The following is a 23,294-nucleotide window of genomic DNA, read 5'->3' on the forward strand; positions in this document are numbered from 1 at the left end:
AAAATATCTAATAAGCATATTTTGTCATGTATTCAAATGCTCATTAAAACAATATTTAGCTAACAATTGTATTAACCCTTACATTTTAAAAAACTTACATAAACGCGAGTGCTCTTTAGCTATTCCAACATTGGGTAATCACGCAAATTGTCAAGATATCTACTTGTTTAAATTACTTATAATTTAAGACTACTTATGCACACCATTCTCTTCGTATAAATATCTCAGAGTGTCGTTCCATGTCACTTGCTTCAGGTCAATTTTGTGTAAAAGAAATTATTACATGCTTCGATACTAAAAAAATGTTTGGGAAATAATCTTTAGCTTAAAATCCAGATTTGCTACAGCATACGGATTTGATGAATTAATTGAGAATTGTCTTGTGGAGTAGTTGAGATAGAATTCTACTGAGATCTTCCACACAAAAACAATCCCAAGGTGGATGTATTTCAAAACAAGCTAACTTTGGTTTTTGAAATTAATGTGACTGCATTTGGTGTTTGATCTAAAAATTCATATTCTGCATATTTTGCTGAAATTTATAATGCGATAATTAGACTCAGTTACTTAGCAAATATGTTTTTCGTTCGTTGTATTACTGTCTGGATTATTTTTCTATGAGCACACACACCAAATTGTTTATTTACATATCCTTGAACCCAAATTAATGTTTCACAAATGCAGTATATTTTCTGCTATGTACTTTATCAGTAGCTTTAGAAAGTGCTTGCAACTCGACGGCATTAGCAGTGGACTTCAACGAAAGTATGCAAAACAAGTGGTAGAAATTGAAAATAGAGAAAAAGAAGTATAGTAAAAATTTAGCCAAGAGTTCAAGAAGCACCAAAATGGAGAAATTTAGAGCTTCCTACGATTCGGCAAATTTTAATCTGTGAAGGCCTTGTTTTATAGTGTTAGAGAGGTCTCGTTCTAGAGTTTTTACCCTCTCCGCTGGGAACCTTCGATTTCAAATCACTTCATCTAAAATAAGGAGAAATCAAATCTAAAAAACAAATGTCAGAAATCAGATCCGATTATGAAGCAGCCCGAACCAGAATGATTCAGGCTCGAAGATCTGGATTCAGAAATCGATATCCGAAAGCAAACTTGGCCGAATGCGCATTGTGTTTTTGCGCTTCGTCCATAGGACCTTCGATCAATATCAAAACTCAACACTCAAATTACTCTAAACAATCACTAATATTAAAGAGGATTTTCTGCATGAAAATACGAATAGCTGTGTGGTTGAATTAAACAAAAAAGATCTGCTCAAGGAATACGAACCATAGAAGATAGAACCTCATCTTGTGGAGATGAAAAACATCACCGCAATCCGACGATTTCTTCGTTTCTCTTCATAGCAGCAGCAAGTCATTCAAGTAAGAAGAGAAAATAAAAGCTATAGATATTGAAAATAAAGGGCGGCCACTGCTACTGCTGCCGGCTAAGACACCGCCGCCAACCTAAACCTAGGGTTTCGCTTCCACGGTGATGAAAACTGATTTCAGTACCTCGCGCTTTATATAAACCCGTGTTGCATTGCCACTTACCTATAAATGTGAAGAATTTTCAATTTGACCCTTGAGGTTTTCAATAATTCTTAATGGGAAGGCTTCTTTTGCTTCTCGAGTTTACAAGAGCCCCTTTGCTTGTTTGAAATTATCAACAAATGATTGGGTCATTCGGTAGGTTGTATAAAAATAATGTTAAATATAATGTATTAGTAATGATTGCATTAGTTGTATAAATTATTTTAATATATTATTTAGTTTGATGTATTAAAAATAACATGTATTGCATAACTTTTCTAAGAAAAATAAAATTTACAAAGATATCTTCCATAAATATGGTAGAAAAAATGTAAAAAATAATTTGAGGGACAATTAAGTTTTTAACCATACTAATGCATGCATTAAATCTCCTTGCATTACTAATATCATGATTTTTCATATATTAATAATACACTTCCCCGGACCCCGCGCATAGCGGGAGCTTTAGTGCACCGGGCTGCCCTTTTTTTAATAATACACTCCTTAATGCACAATAGAGTATATCGTTATAGACCCAGCACTCTATCTAGACAATTAGAAATTGCAATTAAAAAAGTGTTAGAATGACAGAAATGTTCATCTCTAACACAAGTTATATCATAATAAACTATCGAGTTGAGCTAAAATATACACATTGTATGGGCATACTTACAAATGCTATATAACCATGTCAAAGTTGATGCATGTTTCTGTTGGTGAAATTATAAGATTACAAATTACAATTGAAAAATAAAATGAAGAAATTAACTTCACTTCTTGGCTGAGGCGCGGATATCTCGCTCTCTTTAAGGAGATTCAAGCCCACTGCAGTAAATCGTTTCACTGGTCCAGCAGTAGTCCTCTTGACTTGTCCCCTCCAGGATACAACAGCCTTATCACAAAAATGTAACTCAACAAACTCTGGACAAGAGTTGAGTTTAAAGCTCTACACAAAGAACACCTCTCTTCAACTAATAAGAACTCTCTTTTTTATATAAACTTAACTCTCTCAATTTTTTCTTCTCATTTTCTTACATTTCAAAACAAAGAAGACCTCTCTATTTATAGGAGAGAAAATCATTCAAAGATGAAAAAATAATAGAATGCCATCATTATCATCATTTAGTGTACCATTATGATTTAGTGCACCATTATAATTTAGTGCACCACTTATTATTGATAATTAGATTAAAAATACATAATAATATGATTTAGTGCACCACTTATTAGTGATAATTAGATTAAAAATACATAATGGAATGATTTAGTCTTGCACTAAATAAAGATGATAATGAAAGACATTTTTATGCACTAAAGAAAGAATAATAAAGATGACATTAAATGTCATCAATAGACAATTGCTAAAATTGCAATTTAATAAAATGTTAAAATGTTCACACACTAACAGTTTCAACTATTACCAGTAGTTTTTGAGGTCGGATCATAACTCATATATATTGATTAACGCCTATCTATTTGGATACAATAATTTTGTGATAGAGCTCAAAATAAAGTTATATTTGTTAGAAACCAAGTGGATGGCTGCCCACTTGCTTCAATATTTTCTACAATATGTGGGGCCCACTGAAAAGTGGCATGCCCACTTAGTCTCCATTTTTCTCCCACTTGATGTCTTTTCCCTTCTATAAATATAGCTAAAGAGGAAGGCACAGAGATGTATTAGAACAGAAATATATATGGCAATTCTCTTTTGTTCTTTCTTCGCTCAAATTTTCTTCGTCTCAATTTGTTAGATTTAATTTATTTTTATAACACGTTATCAGCACGAGGCTCCAGTTATCTTTAGAAGGTAACAAAAAGTGGTAAGAGTTTTATTTAAATTTATTTTTATAAAATGGCAAATATTTCAAAAATTGAATTTACTGCTCTTGATATCTCTGGAAAAGGATACTCATCATGGGAACTTGATGCCGAAATTCATTTAGAATCAATGAGTCTGGCAGACACCATTAAAGATGGCAATACGACATCCAATCAAAACCGTACTAAAGCCATGATATTTCTCCGCCACCATCTTGACGAGGAGCTAAAATTACAATATCTCACATTAAAAGATCCCCTTAAATTGTGGAAAAATTTAAAAGAAAGATATGACCACCTGAAGTTAGTCATGCTTCCACAAGCTCGTCATGATTGGCTAAATCTGAGATTAATGGATTTCAAAAATATAACTGAATATAATTCTGCTCTATTTAGAATTATAGCTCAGTTAAATTTATGCGGAGAAGAGATCACTGAGCAAGATAAACTTGAAAAGACATACTCCACATTTTCACCCGCGAATATGCTCCTGCAGCAATATCGCGAAAAAAATTTAAAAAAATATTCTGAATTACTTTCTCACCTCCTTATTGCTGAAAGACATAATGAACTATTAATGAAAAATCATGATAGTCGGCTAGTTGGTTCTTTGTCACTCCTTGAAGTGAATCAGACAAATTCTAACCAACGAAAAAAAGGTGATGGCCCCAATCGTGATCGTGGTTGTGGTCGTGGTCAAGGAAGGAATTTTAATCATGATACTCGGCTGACACCGAGAAATAACCAGCAATATAAAAGGAAGGATAAAAAGCCAGAAGTTTTATCGAAGAATAATTCAGAAAGTGTATGTCATAGATGTTGAGGTGTGGGGCACTGGTCGCGGACTTGTCTATCGTTAAAACGTCTGGTTCAGCTATATCATGCATCATTAAAGAGGGCAAAAAATAATCCAGAGATAAATTTTATCTCTGAAGATAATATTGAGCCTATGCATTTGGATGTAGCTGATTTTTTTAATTTTTTAGACGAAAATATGAATATTGATAGGATTAATAATATGTAAATATTTTTCTTCTTATCTGTATTAAATATAATGTTTATATTTTCCTAATCAATGTAAATAAATAAAATTTGTGTAATATACCATATGTTAATACTTATTTTATTTCTTATTGAAGAAAAAATATGGAAATGCCTCAAATTTTATTTGGATCAATGACCAATCACGAGGATATTTGTGTAATTAATAGTGGAACAACTCATTCTATATTTAAAGACGAGAAATATTTTTCTAACTTGCTAAGAAGAAAAGTAAATGTTACTACAATTTCTGGTAATTCAAAAATGATAGAAGGTTTCGGAAGAGCTACTATAATTCTGCCTAAGGGGACAAAAATTATTATAGAAGATGCACTATTTTTTTCTAAATCTCCAAGAAACTTGTTAAGTTTTAAAGATATCTGTAGAAATGGATATCATGTTGAAACACTAAACGAAATGAATATTGAATATCTGGGTATAACCAAGAGTGTCTCAGACCATAAATATATTTTAGAAAAATTACCAACTCTGTTATCTATCCTATATTATGTAAAAAATAGTGCAATTGAAGCACATATGATCGTAAACCAGAAGTTTACTGATCCAAATATATTTGTGCTATGACATGATCGAATAGGTCATCCTGGATCAATAATGATGAGACGAATTCTTGAAAATTCAACTGAACATCCGTTAAAGAACAGAAGATTCTTACAAATGATGAATTTTCATGTGCTGCTTGTTATCAAGGCAAATTAATTGCCAGACCATCAACCCTGAAGGTTGGCATCGAATCTTCTGGCTTTTTAGAGCGTATACATGGATATATATGTGGACCTATTCATCTACCTAGTGGATTTTTTAGATATTTTATGGTCCTAATAGATGCATCATCTAGATGGTCTCATGTGTGCCTGTTATCATCTCGCAAACTGGCATTTGCGAAGTTGTTAGCACAAATAATAAGATTAAGGGCGCAATTTCTAGATTATCCAATTAAGGTCATTCGTCTTGATAATGCTGGAGAATTTACATCCCAAGCATTTAATAATTATTGTTTATCAATTGGATAAACATTGAACATCTTGTTGCACATGTTCATACTCAAATGGCCTTGGAGAGTCATTTATAAAGCGCCTACAATTGATAGCAAGACCTTTACTAATGAAAACAAAATTGTCAATTACTGTTTGGGGTCATACTATCTTACATACAGCAACACCTGTACGTCTCAGACCAACACATTATAATAAATATTCTTCATCATAATTAGTATTTAGTCATAAACCAAATATAGCCCATTTAAGATTTTTGGGTTGTGCGGTATACGTGCCTGTAGCACCACCACAACGTACAAAAATGGGCCCTCAACGAAGGTTGGGCATATATGTTGGGTTTGACTCACCTTCTATAATTCAATACCTTGAACCGTTGATTGGAGATTTATTCATTGCTCGATTTGCAGATTGTCGGTTTGATGAAACAATTTTTTCGCCATTAGCGGGGAGAGAAAAAAAGAATCCGAAAAAGAAAAGGAAATTGCCTGGAAAGTTTCATCACTATCACATTTTGATCTACGTACTCACACATGTGAGCAGGAGGTCCAGAAGATCATCCACTTGCAGAAAATAACAAATCAAATGCCAGATGTATTTACTGATTTAAATGGATAACTAAGTCATATATCCTTGCAGTGAATGTACCTATCCGGATTGATGTCCCAAAAGGACCATCTACAAGTATCATAGCTTCTAAATCCCAAACACGCCAGAAGTGTGGTAGACCATTGGGTTCAAAGGATAAAAATCCCAAAAAGAGAAGTGTGAAAGATAATAAAGATGATACTACAAAAGAACCTCCTGAAGAAGGTCAAGATTTGAGTAATCCTGATATTTCTGAAGAAATCAGTGAATCTGAGACTCAAGTGAATGAAGAAATTTGAATAAATTCTTCTAGTGATGAGATAAATTTAGATCGATCTAAAATTACGGTTGATAATGTTTTTGCATATAATATTGCACTTAACCTCATGCAAGATAGTGAAAGTCTTGAGCCTAAATCCGTCGAAGAATGTCGACGTAGATGTGATTGGCCAGAATGGCAAAAGGCAATTCAATCAGAATTAAACTCACTTGCTAAATGTGAGGTTTTTGGACCTATAGTCCAAACCCCTGAAGATATAAAACCAGTTGGCTATAAATGGATTTTGTACAAAAACTAAATGAGAGAAATGAAATTGTAAGATACAAGGCACGCCTTGTTGCACAAGGATTCTCTCAATGACCCGGAGTCAACTATGAAGAAATATATTCATCTGTTATGAATGGAATAACTTTTCGATATTTCATCAGTTTAGCTGTACATAAAAATCTTGAAATATACCTAATGGGTGTAGTTACAGCTTACCTTTATGGTTCACTTGATAATAAAATTTACATAAAAAATCCAAAAGGATTAAAATTGGCCGAATCATGTAATAAATCTCGGGAGATGTACTCAGTGAAATTGCAAAGATCATTATATGGTCTAAAACAATCAGGACGTATGTGGTATAATCGTCTCAGTGAGTACTTAATAAATGAAGGCTATATTAATGATGTTGTTTGTCCATGTATTTTTATTAAGAAAACGGAATCAGAGTTTGTTATACTCGCCGTTTATGTTGATGACATAAATCTCATTGGAACCCCTAAAGAGGTCCAAAAGGCAATTGAATATCTAAAGAAAGAATTTGAAATGAAAGACCTTGGAAAGACAAAACTTTGTCTAGGTCTAAAAATTGAACATTTAGCACATGGAGTTTTTGTCCATCAATTTGCCTACACTGAGAAAATTTTAAAAAGATTTTACATGGAAAAAACACATCCATTAAGTACTCCAATGGTTGTTCGATCACTTGAAGTGGAAAAGGATCAATTTCGACCTCCAGAAGAGGATGAAGAAATTCTTGGTCCTGAAGTGCCATATCTCCGTGCTATTGGTGCACTTATGTACCTTGCTAATGTAACCAGACCGGATATAACATTCTCTGTTAATTTGCTGGCAAGGTATAGTTCATTCCCAACGCGAAGGCATTGGAATGGTATCAAACATATTTTACGACACCTGAAGGGTACTATTAATATGGGTTTGTTTTATACTAACAAAGGTTGCGCAGACCTTATTGGTTATGCAGATGCAGGTTATTTATCAGACCCAGATAAAGCTCGATCACAAATAGGCTATCTATTTACACACAGAGGAACTGCTATATCATGGCGATCTACAAAGCAGTCCATTGTTGCTACTTCTTCAAATCATGCTGAAATAATAGCAATTCATGAAGCAAGTAGAAAATGTGTGTGGTTGAGATCGATGATACAGTTCATCAAAGAAAGATGCGGTCTAGAAAATGATGTTAAAGTACCCACAATTATATTTGAAGACAATGTTGCGTGCATAGCTCAATTGAAAGGTGGCTTCATAAAAAGAGACCGAACGAAACATATTTTACCAAAATTATTCTTCACACATGATCTACAAATAAAATGACGATATTGATGTACCGCAAGTTCGTTCAAGTGATAATCTTGCAAATTTATTCACAAATGCGTTACCAACATCAACTTTTGAGAAATTAAGATGTAAAGTTGGAATGCGTCGTCTCCAAAATATCAAATGAAGTTTTCATCAGGGGGAGTAAAATACGCGCTGCACTCTTTTTTCCTTAACCAAGATTTTTGTCCCACTGAGTTTTCCTAGTAAGGTTTTTAATGAGGCAATACTCAAGGCGTATTATCAGATATGTGTACTCTTTTTTCTTCACTAGGCTTTTTCTCACCGGGTTTTTCTTAGTAAGGTTTTAACGAGACACAATATCTATGGATGTTCAGAATAACTATGTATATTATTTTTTATAAAGTTTTTATTAAGGTACATTACACATGGACACCAAAGGGGAGTGTTAGAAACCAAGTGGATGGCTGTCCACTTGCTTCAATATTTTCTACAATATGTGGGGCCCACTGAAAAGTGGCATGCCCACTTAGTCTCCATTTTTCTCCCGCTTGATGTCTTTCCTCTTCTATAAATATAGCTAAAGAGTAAGGCAGAGAGATGTATTAGAACAGAAATATACATACGATAATTTTCTTTTGTTCTTTATTCGCTCAGATTCTCTCCGTCTCAATTTGCTAGATTTAGTTTATTTTTATAACAATATTATTATTGATAAATGAGGCTAATTATAATGGTTATACATTTTCATCTTAAACTTAACCAATAGATAGAAGGTTTGAATCACGTTAGAAAGTGAGTGAAAACGACATTAATTCTCATGATGAGGTGGGCTTAAAAATAATAGTAATTCAGCTTGTATCACATATTTATGGTACTTGATAGCTTTATTAGAATGTGGTGTAATTAAATATTGATTTTGTTCAAAATTAACAATATTGTATAACTTTCATTTGACAGTATGATTTTCATTTTGTAATTTTCGATGTGAATATATTTTATAATAGATAAACTTATAATACGTAATATATACAATAAGTTAAAAGATGTCGATGGTGGCAGCAAAGATGTTAGTGGATGTGGAAGAAGTATGAAAAGGGTAACAATTGAGTTTGGAATGGTGAGGTGGCATGTCATGTAGTGTATATCTTATTAAAATGTCGGCGTGTGAAATATTTAAGCCATTACCTAATAATATGTATATTTTTGTATGAACAACATTAAAAAACCAGTCTGATGCACTAAATGAATGATATTAAATAACTATTTTCGCTCGAATAAATTTGACAAATTTTCCTATATTAACAAATTAGCAACAACAAAAATATATGGAAAAAAAAAGGAAAAGAGAAAGAAGAAATAAATTATGGGTTTTACATCGGGGCATCTGACCCGTAATTAATTAAAGGAAAGTACGAATGAAACGAAATTAAAAAAAAACTTTGATTGTAATTTCTTAATTTTCAGATCTACCATATAAACTCCCAATAAATGTAAAATAGACCACATTTGATCTTCCACTGAAATTTGCAACAGAAAGATCTTGTCCAACCCCTAAATCCTATCATTCAGATTATTGTCCGAGCTTATTCGTACACAAATTTGTGCATTTGGGTTGAAAAATGTGGAGTTCAATCGAGAATTTAAAGGAGAATCTCAATAGGATCGCTCTTGAAATTCACGACGACGACGAAGATGATGAAGAACTTCCGATTTACAATTCAGGTGATCGCTCCGATAGTAATTCAGCATCTGATTGGAGAATTTCTAGGAATTTCAGTCGTTCCAAGACACCGGCATATAATTCCCCAATTGCCAATGGTTTCGATTCTGCTCACAATCCGGAGGTATTTTAGAGAATCTCTAATTACTTAATATTAGAATGAAACGGACCTAATTAGAGTGCAATGGATAAAAAAGGATTCATATAGCAGATCCTAACTAATTAGGGATTAAGGTGTAGTTGATTGAGTGTCTGGTCGATGTTTATTATTATGCTGTCTTTGCTAATTCTGTAAAATGCTTCACTTTAGTTGGATAAAGGGCAAAAGGGATCCACTTTCTTTTTTGGTGTTTTTCTTATAACCCAGAAATTTGTTATTTCCAACTTGTAAAGTCAGTGGATAATGGCCCGTCCCTCTACTCTTCTCCACTGGAATACTAGACTTGGTTAACCTAGGATTCAAACATGTGGCGAGCGTCTACCACACTTTCCACCCAGTATTATCTGGAAAGGGTTTAGTTATTTACACTCGTTTGCATGGTTGTTACATATTTTTCATAATGTATCGTATTGTATGGTGTTGTACTATATTGTTTCAATGAGTACAAACATTTGGATAGATTGTTCTGCTGTCCGTTATTATATAATCTTCACTAGTTTGAAGTATAAACCTACAAGAAAAGTAGACTCCAAATAGAGCTACTATAAAAGATAGGGTGAATGATAAAATGCAATTATTAAATAATAAATAAAGGCAAAATGATGAAAAAAAGGTAATGATGCAATCACACCAAATTGTCGTTTTGCAAAATAAGACTTTTCGTTGTTACCTACTGATGGATTTAACAATACGATACAATAAAATTTAAATAACAATCAAAACAAACATTATATTTAAGCTAATAACACAATACGATATAATAGGTAGCAACCATCCAAACGAGTTATAGATTTTTTTAATAACGGCGGTGTCCGGCCAGCTTGAGCGCACCTCCGTTTTGTTTGGACTTGAACTTGTGACCTCGTGGTTTTCAACCCACTTCATTAATCACTTGAGTTTGGTTGTATTGGCTGAGGCTGTCCATGTGAGTTTTGCAAAACATAGCTAGTGCGTTAGTTAGGATGAAGGTGGAGAGTTGCAATAGGTTGACAACCTAATGTAAATGTAGTCTAACTGTAATTTTGTAAGGATGTCTATACCTAGGCATGTGCTACCTGAAAAATGTGAAATGACCATAGAGGATTCATCCATTTGAGTTAGTTTTTTTTTTAAAAATAGTTTCAGAACGAATCCATACAGTTAAGCATAACTAATTTGGGATTTAGGTGTAGTTGATTGATTTGACATTTGTGTGCATGAAAGAGCATTGGGAGTTCCATAGATGAATGTATTGCGCTAAAAATATGCTTAATACACTTTTATGTTATGTTGATGATTTTCATGTTAGTTATATGAAAGAAGAGATATATACTATGTTGGTTGGAATGGATTCATTGGCAAGGTAATGTTTGAGGCTGAATACGGCTCCACATATCAAGATTCTCTTATTATGTAATTGTAAGACCTGCTTTGTTTATGTTATTGGGCTGTAATTATTGGATAACTGAAAATAGATTGTTGTTTAAAAACGATCAATTTCATTAGAGTTGTTACTAACTTTAAAGCTGGATTGTTTTGTCACTTTAGTGATTTTAATTCTGATGTGTTAACGTGAAACAATGCATAAAAATGTTACAATGATTAAATACAATCTATTTCATCGGTGTAGTAGTCTTATATTAGCTCTAAAGCTGGTTTGTTTTGTCACTTTAAAACTGGTTTAGCATAAAACATTGATGAGCTAGATGAAATAATCAGAGAATTGATTGTGCTGTCTTAAGTTGCAATTTAGTTTATATTTCCTAGCTGTTATCTTTAAATGCTATTTCATCAGAATTCTTCTTAGTTTATGATAGCCTTTTCTTTCAACGTCGTCATTATTTAATGCAATTGATTGACAAGACATTTTACTCTAGTTGAGAAAGGACAGGGCTGAAGCAAATACAATTATGTTAAAAAAGATAACTTTGCTTGGAGTCTAATTTTGGTGGCAGAATTCAATTTATCGGGACCTATGGTGGTTAAAATTTATTTGTTCTATTTCATAAGGTGGCACATAATTAATTTGGTATGTTTTATTTGTTTTTGTTGCAGATAGAGAAATACAAAAGTGAAATTAAGAGACTTAAAGAATCTGAGGCTGAAATCAAAGCATTATCAGTTAATTATGCTGCTTTATTGAAAGAAAAAGAGGTAACGCTTTTTTCTTTTCTTTTCTTTTCTTCAGCTTAACATGATATCTTATATAGTAGTTGGGTAAGTTTCAGTGTTATGCTTATGACTTCAAATTCTTATTTTTACCTGGACTTATTATATCTTCATTACTTGAATTTGATTGTCCAAGATGGCCCTTTGGACCCATTTCAGGACACTACTGAAGCTCCCAATGTAAGGCAACAGCTTATTTGGAAAATAAAATAATCATGATACTCTTGCATGCTTAGAAACAATGACCCAATATTCTGTGGTGACTATTTTTTATTTGAGTTTTGACTAAATTCATCCCTATTGTTTCACTCCAACTTTAACTCCATCCATAAAATAACAACAAACAACAACATAACCAATGTAGTCCCACAAAATGGGATCTGGGTAGGGTGGGGTAGAGTGTACGCACACCTTACCCCTACTTTAGAGGTAGAGAGGTCATTTCCGATAGACCCCCAGATCAAGAACAAAGAGTACAAAGTAGTCCAGAAGAACTCCATCCGTAAAATATTTTTATTAATAGAACACATCCTTTAAATTTTCCAAAATTGACCGAAACCATCCTTATGTTAAGCTTTCCATCCACTTCTACCGGTGCATATTGTTTTGCACAAGCTAATCTTTTTTTCTGTCTCTTCTTCCCACAATCCTTCTTTTCCTTCCTTCCTTGAATAAAAATCTGTCTTCTTGCTAAAACAATGCTGAAGTACTACTCCTTGGCCGAACCTAGAAAAGAAGTCTCTCTATGCAAATACATAGCATCGCAAACAAACTTACCTTGGCCAAACCTAGAAAAGAAGTCTCTCTATGCAAATACATAGCGCACAAACAAACTTACAATGTAGCTTAAACCATATTGAGAATTTTCATTCCACTATGTAAAAATTAATTAGGAAAATAGAGGTTTTGACTGATTAGTGATGAAATACTTGAGAAACGAGGACGATAGCAAAAAGAAAAAGCACATGATAGAAAAAATTACTTACAATTGGATTCACTGGAGAATGAGATGTGAAAGATCTCACCGAAGAAAACGATGAGAGATGAAGATTCTTTGGAAGAATGAAGGGTCCATTGAAGGCAAATCCTTTTGAGTTGAGGCATTGGAGCTTATCCTGGACGTTTGCGAGTAGGTTAGCCATAACTGATGCACATGAGAGAGCTGCAGAATCTAGGAAGATTAGGAATTCTCTATTTATTTCATTTCAAAGTCCAAATGCATTCGATAGGCATTTCGATCAAAAGAATAATAGCCCTCCACAAGTGTATCCACTTGGAAATTTTCTCAAAAATAAGTGTATCCACTTTGAAACCAAGACACCAAGTTTCTTGTAGAGTTGCATAGATGAAATCCTTGTGGGATCTGCATGAAGTGATAAGTGATGGACATTTCATTGCTGCCTTCAGCAATATCAGCCTAATCCTCTCTGATTCTCTTTCACTTATAATTTAGTGATTTAAGCAACCTATGATAACATGATATAGCCACCACTATATCCACCCATTTGGGAGTAGAGCAACCCACTGTTCTTCTTTCTGAGTTCATCATTGAAGGATTCAACCAGCAATTCATGTGTAGGGAAAATCTTAGCTCTATTCTCAATAAGTAGTCAACTTTCTTAGCCCAGTTTGGTGAGTTTCTCTGGAGTTTAACTCTCTCTTGCATTGCCATTTCTTGGATTTCCTATTCCTCTCTCTGGAGGAAGACCCTTGGATGGCTATTTCTGGTGTTCATTTGAAGAAATAATGAAGAACTTGGCTGGAAAAGAGAAAGCAACAGGAAGTTACGTGACAAACAATAGGCTCTATTTAAAGTGGATGAAAAATATGAGGATGTTGTCTAATAAATAAATACCACAAGGATGTAGTTAAAGTTGGAGTGAGCCTGAGCCAATAGGGATGATTTTGTTAAAAAACACTTTGATGTTCCATAAACATGTGCTTTAAACTTTGTAATTGTGCTACTTTCTCCAAAAACAAAAAGTAGAAAAAAGAAGTGTGCTACGTGATTTGTGTAAAATCATGATTTTCAATTGTCTAGCGACACTTGTGCCATGACTTTTGCTGCACAATTGTCATTATACTTTTACAACTTAAAAAGTCACTTCTGCAGGATCAAGTTTCAAGGTTAAATGAAGAAAATAGTTCATTGAAGCAAAGTCTACAATCAAGTTCTCCTCTGAGTGCATCTAGAAACATGCATAAGGTAGGTATTCCATAAATAAAGCTTTTCTTTTTCAATAATTATTTCTGCGGCTTAGTGTTTATCCATACCACTGATGGATTTTAAGTGATTGTTTATTTATAGCTTGTTGCAGAAAACATTCTTTATGTTACCTTTTATTCCAGAGACAACAATATTGAATGGCCTGAGATAATTGTCTTCTCTATATCCTTTGTGTTACTTATTACTCCTACCCTGACAAAAAATATCCTCTTTAGTAAAAAAACTCACCCGATGTTTACCTACTAAGGTTTCTATGAAAGTAAGACGCACCATTTTGAGAATGGTGTTTAGTGCCAATTATGAGGTGTAATGGTGGATTATATTTTTAGAACACATGTAGTCTGCACCAGTATTTTCAGATGGGTGTCAGAGAAGAAAGCAGGACATATAAAAAATATAATTAGCATAAATGATCCTTATAAAAAGAAGCATAAAGGATATATATGAAGTAACAATAACTAACCTGAGAAATAGTAGTAGGAAATATAAAGGAGTTTCCACAACCTTGAGTTTACATCAGGGATCATTGAACCCTTATCCACCCTAGTTATGAATGAAGGGGGCTACTTGTTTCATTTATATTACCAAAATTATAGTTGAAGGGGCTACTTGAGTAAAAAAATTATTAAAGGCTAGACAATAGTTACAAAATATTTTAAAGGAATTTCAATTCTTTGTATATATTTTTTAATATCCATAATCTATTTCTGTATTAGTTTATGGAGAGCCATGCTAATCTATGATCTATGTAGCTGTCTCTTTTCCTCCTCTTCTCCTTTTAGGTCTTACTGTTGCGTGACAGAACTTTTCTGCTTTCAATTTCTGTTCAATTTCACAGATATAAGCTTCAACTCACTGTATTAGGTAGTGGCTGATGTTATCTGGTTTTGTTTAGGGGAGCAGTGATCAATCTCTAAACCGCCAAAGCAAAGCTTTAGTTAACCGTTCCTTTGGAAGCCGAACAAGCAATGGGTTTTCTCCGAAGCAGGATGGGCTAAGCAATGGAACCACTTTTGGCAATGAAAAGGTAAATGGCCTACATTCGTCTCTCCCCCCTTATAATGAGCTACTGTTTTGGGTCGCCCTTTCATGTGGGCGTTCAGAATAATATCCATTGTCGCCCCCTGGGCTTTGATATAGTGGTAAGAGTGCAACATGTGATGTGTTGGTTAGGTGTACGTCACGGGTTCGAACCCTACCGCAAACAAAAAACTTGGCGTTAAGTGGAGAAGATAAGAGGGTTGGGTCCATCATCCTCCGAGGTTTGGACCGTGTGCCACTAGCCGTCAGTGATTTCTTAGTTATAAAAAATGTCCACTGTAAACAATTAAAAAGAATAATGACCATTGTTATAATAGGAAGAACTCATTGATCTGCACAACAGCCGCATTGTGCTATTGTAGTGGGATAAAACGTGCCTCATACTGTAGATAATTTTCTAAAGGAGATATTTACATTCTTTATGCTTGATGGCTATTAGTAGCCAAAATCTATGATCTTCTTTTACACTAACATTCATGTCCACAAGAGTTTTAAATATGCATCCTATTTGTTCCACTTAATGTCAAGTAGTGTATATTGCTAATTCATATCTTATAAGCTTAGCAAATTACACTAGGTTATTCGATTGGGGATAAAGTGAGCAATTTACAACAACAATATCCTTTGCTTGTCCCTACCTAAGGCACTAGTGCTATATAAATTAGGTTTTGGAAATATAATGAGTAATGACACTTGACCTCATTTATATTTCTCATTCCTTTTTTGTCCCTCGTACCAGATTCTATCTTCTATTAACAAACTTCACAGAAATTTGTTACTGCTTCTAGGAGCTTGCAGACTTGCTGGAAGAGAAAAATAAATCTCTGTCAGCCATGCAGGCATCTCATGAGCTGCAGATAAAACAATTTGAAATGAAGCTTGATAAAGAACACACCGAGCTGGCAAATATGCAAATTAGGTTACAAGGTATATAACTTCTTGTAAATATCACTGTTATAATCTTCAAGCAGTTCAACTGATTATGCAGTCTGAAACCACTTTCATTCTTAGAGGAGCAGAATTTGAACTCAACATTCCTACAAGAGCTGAACTCCTTAAAAGCAGACAAGGATAAAGTGAGCGCTACCTTTTGCTTTTTGTGTATTGATGCATATGTGTCCTTACATCCTATGGTCATAATTTGATAGAATGATATATCCCAGTCTTCAACTTGTGAAGTTTCCCTCTTTCATTAAGTTCTATATTTTACTGTTTCTTTCCCCAATAACCGAATACTTTTGTCTAGAAATACTGCATATTCGATCCCATCTATAAATTGATTTTTTCGGAGAGCTCTATTTATTCTGGTGTGGATGGTGGGCTTTTCATTTTTATTTCCATTTGATCTGATCTCGTTGGATCATATCAGGTGTCTTCACTAGTATCTTGGTTTGCTTGGCCTTTTGAGTTACTTATCAGCAGTCACTGTACTTGGTAATACAGCTTACCATTTTAAGATGATCCTACATCTTCTTGTAACCAGTCTATCAAAGCCAAATTAGAATTAGTCACCTTGACGATGTACTGTGTTTAAGTTATGTAACTCGAGGCTATTCTCAAAGAGAAACTTATGTAACTGGAGGCCGACTATGTACTTCGGCATCTACTAGAGTATACCAATATCTTTTGTCATCTTTGTATCTTCACTTGCTGCGTAACAAACGTTTTGGTAGTTCACACTATACCTTCATGCATGACGGCATGGGCCAGTGCATGTGTATCCCAGTTTTCTTCCTTTGCTTAACATTATTGCACTCTTTGCTAAGTTGTACTGGTTTTGACTTGTCTTTTCTGCATGCCTTACTGAATCCAGCTTCCGCTGTGATATAATTTCCTTTTCTCTGTACATTGCATCTCAGATGGCTGTGGAGATGACAAAACTTCATACTGAGCTGTCTCATAAAGTATCTGAATTAAAACAGTTGCAAATGGAGCTTCACGAAAGAGATAACGAAGAATCAAATGACGCAAGAGACGGTCTGAGAAGAGTGATAGAAACACTGCAAAAAGAAAACAGTAACCTTAAGGTTAGTATTGTGGCTACATATTTTGCTTCTGTTTATCAGTCTCTTCCTCTTTGCGCACTGAAAAATTTTAAGTGTTTTTTTAGTTCCTTCATTATCAATATACAACTGGCAAATCTTGATTTTTGACATGCCTTGACATTCTCTCTTGCAGAACGAGAAAGATAAGTTAGAAGCTTCATTGAAAGCAACTGGTGTTTCTTCAGCCGATAGAAGTAACATCAATAGTATAAGTGAGGTGGGTTTATTTTGGTTACCTTTTGGATATGCATCTCCTTGATGCCAGCAATGGAAACCTTTCCTTCATAAAAAGTAAATAAATACTTTACTGTCTAATTTATTTTTTGTATTGTCTAATCTACTATTTTGTTTTAGAAGGTGCATCCTATGGAGGTATTTCCTGAAAAGGAAGAAATGAAGAGGTCTTTGCAAAATTTGGAGAATGAATTGAAGGAAGCACGCCAGGGAAGGGACAAAGCACAGCAAGAACTGAAACGTCTTAAGCAGCATTTACTTGAGAAGGTTAACAGTACATGATGAGTATACTTTTTTTGAGCTTCTAGAGGGGATCTGGGAGGGTGTTTTGGTTGACATTATCTCTATACAATAAAAAAAACAAACAGTTGCAGAGTGTCTTTGCAGCGTTGGCTTTTCTTGTTAAACTCTAGATTTATTGTCGATGTCATATCATTTTTTATTCTTATCCTATTTACATCTATGATTTCGTGCTGTTATAGGATATTAATGTGGATGGAGTATGTCCTTTCATCCATAATACTGTTCAACTCTTCTGTCCTCAATGGACTTTTTTTTCCTGATAAGTTTTGCCCTCATCTGATCGAGTGACGTCCATGTTACGTTTCATCATAGTCTACATGTTTCTTGGTTTTCTTCTCCATGTTGAGGAATGACCTTTTATCAACTGGAAATAACTATTAATCTATTACCATCATATGTCTCATTAATGTTCTAAATGTATCTCATGTTATAATTATTTTTGTATCGATTATCTCCATTTGTGGATGATGATTTAGTCTCTGAATCTATATTCACTTTAGAGAATATGTGTGGATGAAATTGGAATAAGCCTTCTGTGGCTAAAGTACAAGATGGTCATTCATGCTGCTGTTCTTGCAGGAAATGGAAGAATCAGAAAAGATGGATGAGGACAGCAAGACTATTGAAGAACTACGTCAAAATAACGAATATCAACGAGCTCAAATATTGCAGTTGGAGAAAGCTCTCAAGCAAGCAATTGCAAGTCAAGAAGATGTCAAAACCCTTAATTATAATGAATTAAGGAAGTCAAAGGATACGATCGATGAGCTAAATAAAAAATTAGCCAACTGTTTGAACACAATGGAAGCCCAAAATGTTGAAGTCCTTAACCTACAAACTGCTCTTGGCCAGTACTACGCCGAGATTGAAGCCAAGGTGAACTCTAATTTTTATCAATTCTCTGGGGCTTTGGTAAAGTAGTATCTTTCTATTATAGTGCAAAACAAACAGAAAATTCTCGAACCACTCTTTCTAATTTATGCGTTATTTTCGTATCTACAATTTGATATATCCAGGAACGGCTTGGAGAAGAATTGGTGATGGCAAAGGAGGAATTACATAAACTTTCAGGGCTTCTGAAGGTATTATCCATTCTCAGTGTGTTCCTAGAAGAGAGAAAAGTATTATGTCTGAATACAGCTATTTGAATGGAAAGATTGGTTATTCAGATCTTTCTAGACCAAGTCTTACAGTAAATTATTATGTCTGAATACATCCATTATGCTTTCGTAACTTCCTATAATGTGATAGCCCTCAGGACAGCATTTGAACTGAGGATGTACTTTATCAAACATCTGATAAATATGAATTAAAACTTAAAATGGATATCTTTTAGCTTGTATATTACATAACTTCCTATAGTTCATAGGGATACCAAGTCCAGCAGAAAATGCATAGAAGCTTTTGTAATATGTGCATCATTAGAGCCAATTCGCTTTCTAAACATGATTTATGCTTTTATCAGGATGCTTACAATGAGTCAGAAACATTCAAGAAAGAGAAGGAAGAGGTGTTGGTGAAACTTTCGGACATGGAAAAAAGACTTTCTGAAGGGAAGGGCCGTATAAATAAGCTTGAGCAAGACAACGAAAAGCTACGGCGAGCTCTTGAACAGAGCATGACCAGGCTGAATAGGATGTCACTGGATTCTGATAATTATGTCGACAGGTGAGACTTTGTCAAACCATGGAAGGTTGGCTTTTTTATCTCTTCTAACATTTGTCTCATGATTCTGACATCAAAATCTATCAGCTATGAAAGCTGAAACACGTGTGAGATCTTTTTCAACAACTTTTTGCCTGTTCTAATTTTTGCTACCACAGTAAACATGCAGATGATAATAAAATAATACTCTTACTGGTATATAGCAGGTTTGATAATCATGTATTACACCTGTTTTAATAATCACCCTATCTACGAAGATCATGCCTGTACTTTGAGAATATTGTATTAAAAGATTTGCCACTTTTATATAGTTCGGTATGTGGAAACCCTGTAGTCATTAAACCTTTTATTTTTGCTGCAAAACTTAAAGTAGCTAAGTCATACAAAAATAAGATCAACAAGGCAATAGATGGAAGAAGCGCTGTCATATGCATCTATAATCTACTATACTTGTTTAGTAATTTATGAAATTGCCGCTGCAATCTTATGAATCCCATTTTCAAAAAAAATCTTACGAAGTCACATTGATTTGTCATGCATTGACTCATGGAACAAAATTTAGATTCTAGGTTCCTCATTAATTGTTTTGGCATTCCTCCCATGAACATTATGGTTGAACCTTAGAATACGACATCAGACTGTTTCTTTCCACAGCCAAAGAAAACAAGCTCCTTTCCCTATGTCATCATCTCTCTGCTACTCAGCCAGTATTAAATTACAGTTGCTGTAACATTGTATAGTAGTTACCTAGTAGGTTACCTTACAATGGTTTGAAATATTTTAAAACACAATTGTGTGATATACAGGCGGATTGTGATCAAATTACTGGTGACCTACTTCCAAAGGAATCACAGCAAAGAGGTATGAATAATCTTTACTAGTACGAGGCAGGGGAAGGCTTGGATGAGTACTTAACCCATTGCATCTACACATGCTAGTTATTGGGTAGCTATTTTTACGTTAAAAAAGTCTGACCTGATCGCAAAAGCAAAGAATGAAGAAGACAAATCAACCAGAAAACTCATTTCATCCTAAAGATTCCATCTACCTATGCATATATTGATAAGGAAAAAAGTATAAATAAGCTAGCACTAAGTTTGTGCTAGTACATTAATATAGTCAGAACCCTCCTATACAAAAATACAAAAAGAAAGGGTTCCTTCTGTACAATTATCCGTATAGTGGGTTGATGAAATTTACAAGCTATACCCATCTTTGATGTCCTGATGATTAACCAAAAGGCCATAAGCATCTAACTTTAATCTTCTGTATAGGATCTGCTTTTCCTTCAAAACATCTTGCATTTCTTTCCTTCCATAATATCCAACAAACAGAAGCTGGTATGGTTTTCCAAATCTCTCATACGTTTCCTTATTCCTTCAATCCCCCAGATGGTCAGGAGCTCCCTCACTGTATGAGGCATGGTAAAAGGCTTGAATAGATTAAATATTAATGACCAGATCTACTTGCCACAGGACAGTGAAGGAATAAATTGCTGGAGTTTTCTTCATCACTGTTACACATAAAGCACCTGTTGCATAATGAAAACCCTCTCCTCTGTAGTTTGTTCTGAGTCGGGCACGCCTCTTGCGCACCAACCACATAAAATAACATACTTTGCAAGGGGGCTTGGAGTTCCACAATTATTTCCATGGCCAGCTAGTAGGGTTGCCCCCCTCGCTGTCAATTGTTTTGTAGCATGAATTAACATAAAAGTTGCCCTTCTTTTGCCTAGTGCAGATGTACTATTAGAAACCTCAACATTTAGTGCCACTTAGTTCAAATCCTCCAAAAAGAGAGCCATTCTTGGTATCTCTTAATCAAAACAATTCCTTCTGAAACTAATAGACCAGATGCTGCCATTCTGAAACTAAGTTCTGTGTTAGTGGTGAAGTCATATAGGTCCTGATATTGTAACTGTAGCGGTGAGTGACCTATCCAAGACATGCCAAAATATTATATATCTACCATTCCCCACCTTGATCTTTATGTTGGTTTCAAAAGACTGCCACAAGCTGCAAATATGTTTCTAGAGGCCTAATCCATGGGAAGAATTAACAGGACCTGTGTTAAAGATTCCATCTAGCCTTGGGGACACTATTTTACAGTTTACTGACCCTGAAATCATTTGAAGTTGTTACTTCAGGTGAGATGTGAAACATTTATGTATATAATGGAGGACCTTGAGAGACCTAATTATGAGGAAACACATCTTGGCCCTAATGGGAGAATTGTTGGATAAATAGGAGAACGGGTTTCTGTTTGATGCATGTATTTATATCTCTCCATCTTTTTTTAGGTTTTGGATCTTATGGTTCGTATGCTAGGATTCTCTGATGAAGACAAGCAGAGGATAGGCATGGCTCAGCAAGGATCTGGTAAAGGTGTCGTCCGGGGTGTCTTTGGTCTCCCTGGCCGACTAGTTGGTGGCATCTTGGGTGGTTCAGCACCTTCTAGTAAGGCATCAGATCAGGTAAATTTCATGTAAATTCCTGTTCTACTGATCATATTGCTTTCTTTTACTTTATGACCGTGCCCCATCAAGTGGAGATAGTCACCTAGAAAAGCATCTAACAGAAATGACATTGACCTCTTACTTTGCTTTGGCTGTAGATTACTCTTTCTTCCAATTTATCAACTTCCAGAAAATGGCATATTTCTCCATTTTGAATTAGTTGGAAGAAGTTAGTACCCACATATACGTTTAAACATCCTGTCAATGGAACTGTAAAATGAACATGTCTTACCACTTGCTGAGGTAGAAGGCTGTAGTCAACTTTTGATATACTCCAATTAGAATGCAATTATTTGTTTTTTCCCCTGTAGTCCAGCTCAAGTTGATTGATATATCTTGTAAGCTTCCTTGTCATCTCCATGCTACTTGACCTTTTCTTATCCCGATTTATCTTTCATTGTGTTCTCTAATGTTTTTGTGCATGTGTTTTGGATATTTTACTGTTTACTGGAGAAATGGAGAGGGTATACATATTACTTTGGTGGCATATAGAGTGCAAATATATCATCAAATGAGTGTTTAGTTTCTCTGGACATGTTCTTGTTTACTACTTGTCTAATAAGCAACAAATACCATGTAAGGTCCATAAATTTGACTTTTGTTGCTTGTCATGCAGTCCTTTGCAGATCTCTGGGTTGATTTTCTTCTCAAGGAGAATGAAAGAGAGAAAAGTGAGGCTGCTGAAGCTGGCAATGGAAATAGAGGAGATCAAATCAAGGGTGCAGATTCAATCCCGGTAGAACATAGGTCAAATAATGCTGGTGGTTCATTTGTTTCCCCGAGACCACAATATTCTCCTAAGCATAACCTGCCCCCTTCGGCACCGAATTTGCGGCAAGTTATTCTGCCGCCTGAGCAATCTGATACCGAGTTCTCAACAGTCCCTCTTACCCCGTTGGAAACCAATTATGAGATTTCAAGACTACCTAGATACTGATAGCATTGGTGTAACTAATAGGAGGTATATATTTTGCTTCTCATGTAATGTTGTATTGCAATTCTTTTGTTCAATCAATTCTTTGGGAAAATGAAAACCTTCATGCATTTGTTTGATGTCATCTTTATCCTATGGGTGAAGTCACCCATCACCAGAGGAAAAAGAAAAAGAAATGAGATCAACAGAGTTATAATGTTCTGACTAAATATTTCTCAACTACTTGGGTGTCATCACATTTTGGTTTCTTACTCTCGATCAACACGTTGAAAACAAATGAAGAGCCCAAACTTTTTTGCAGCTTACACCACTTCTTTATTACGCCTTCTACCTCCATTTTTTTACCTGTATACAGCCTAAATATCGGTCTTATGAAAGCAAACTAGAAACAATCATTTCTGACAAGACCATCCCAAATCCAGTAATCAAAACACAAACTGGAATCAAGCAAC

General features: G+C 34.7%; 1 protein-coding gene and 1 non-coding gene across 3 annotated transcripts; one reads left to right on the forward strand and one right to left on the reverse strand.

Moving 5' to 3' along the window:
* Positions 1-815: 815 nt before the first annotated feature.
* LOC129888188 (small nucleolar RNA snoR145) lies at positions 816-967 on the reverse strand. Its single transcript, XR_008766609.1, has one exon. It is a non-coding gene; the product is annotated as a small nucleolar RNA snoR145 (small nucleolar RNA).
* An 8,302-nt stretch (positions 968-9,269) lies between these two features.
* LOC129886511 (golgin candidate 4) lies at positions 9,270-23,041 on the forward strand. Of its 2 annotated transcripts, none has more exons than XM_055961219.1 (15): positions 9,270-9,694; positions 11,765-11,863; positions 13,992-14,084; positions 15,001-15,132; positions 15,935-16,073; positions 16,158-16,222; positions 17,006-17,173; positions 17,325-17,408; positions 17,549-17,692; positions 18,308-18,604; positions 18,745-18,810; positions 19,194-19,396; positions 20,200-20,254; positions 21,693-21,866; positions 22,525-23,041. In XM_055961219.1, the coding sequence occupies exons 1-15, from the start codon at positions 9,470-9,472 to the stop codon at positions 22,843-22,845; spliced, it is 2,265 nt and encodes a 754-aa protein (XP_055817194.1). In that variant the 5' UTR covers positions 9,270-9,469; the 3' UTR covers positions 22,846-23,041. The 2 variants fall into 2 exon arrangements, with proteins under 2 accessions (XP_055817194.1, XP_055817193.1); XM_055961218.1 differs by having other exon boundaries at positions 9,272-9,694; positions 17,546-17,692.
* Positions 23,042-23,294: the final 253 nt, after the last annotated feature.

Source organism: Solanum dulcamara, chromosome 4 (genome assembly GCF_947179165.1).
Source record: "Solanum dulcamara chromosome 4, daSolDulc1.2, whole genome shotgun sequence".
NCBI lineage: Eukaryota > Viridiplantae > Streptophyta > Magnoliopsida > Solanales > Solanaceae > Solanum > Solanum dulcamara.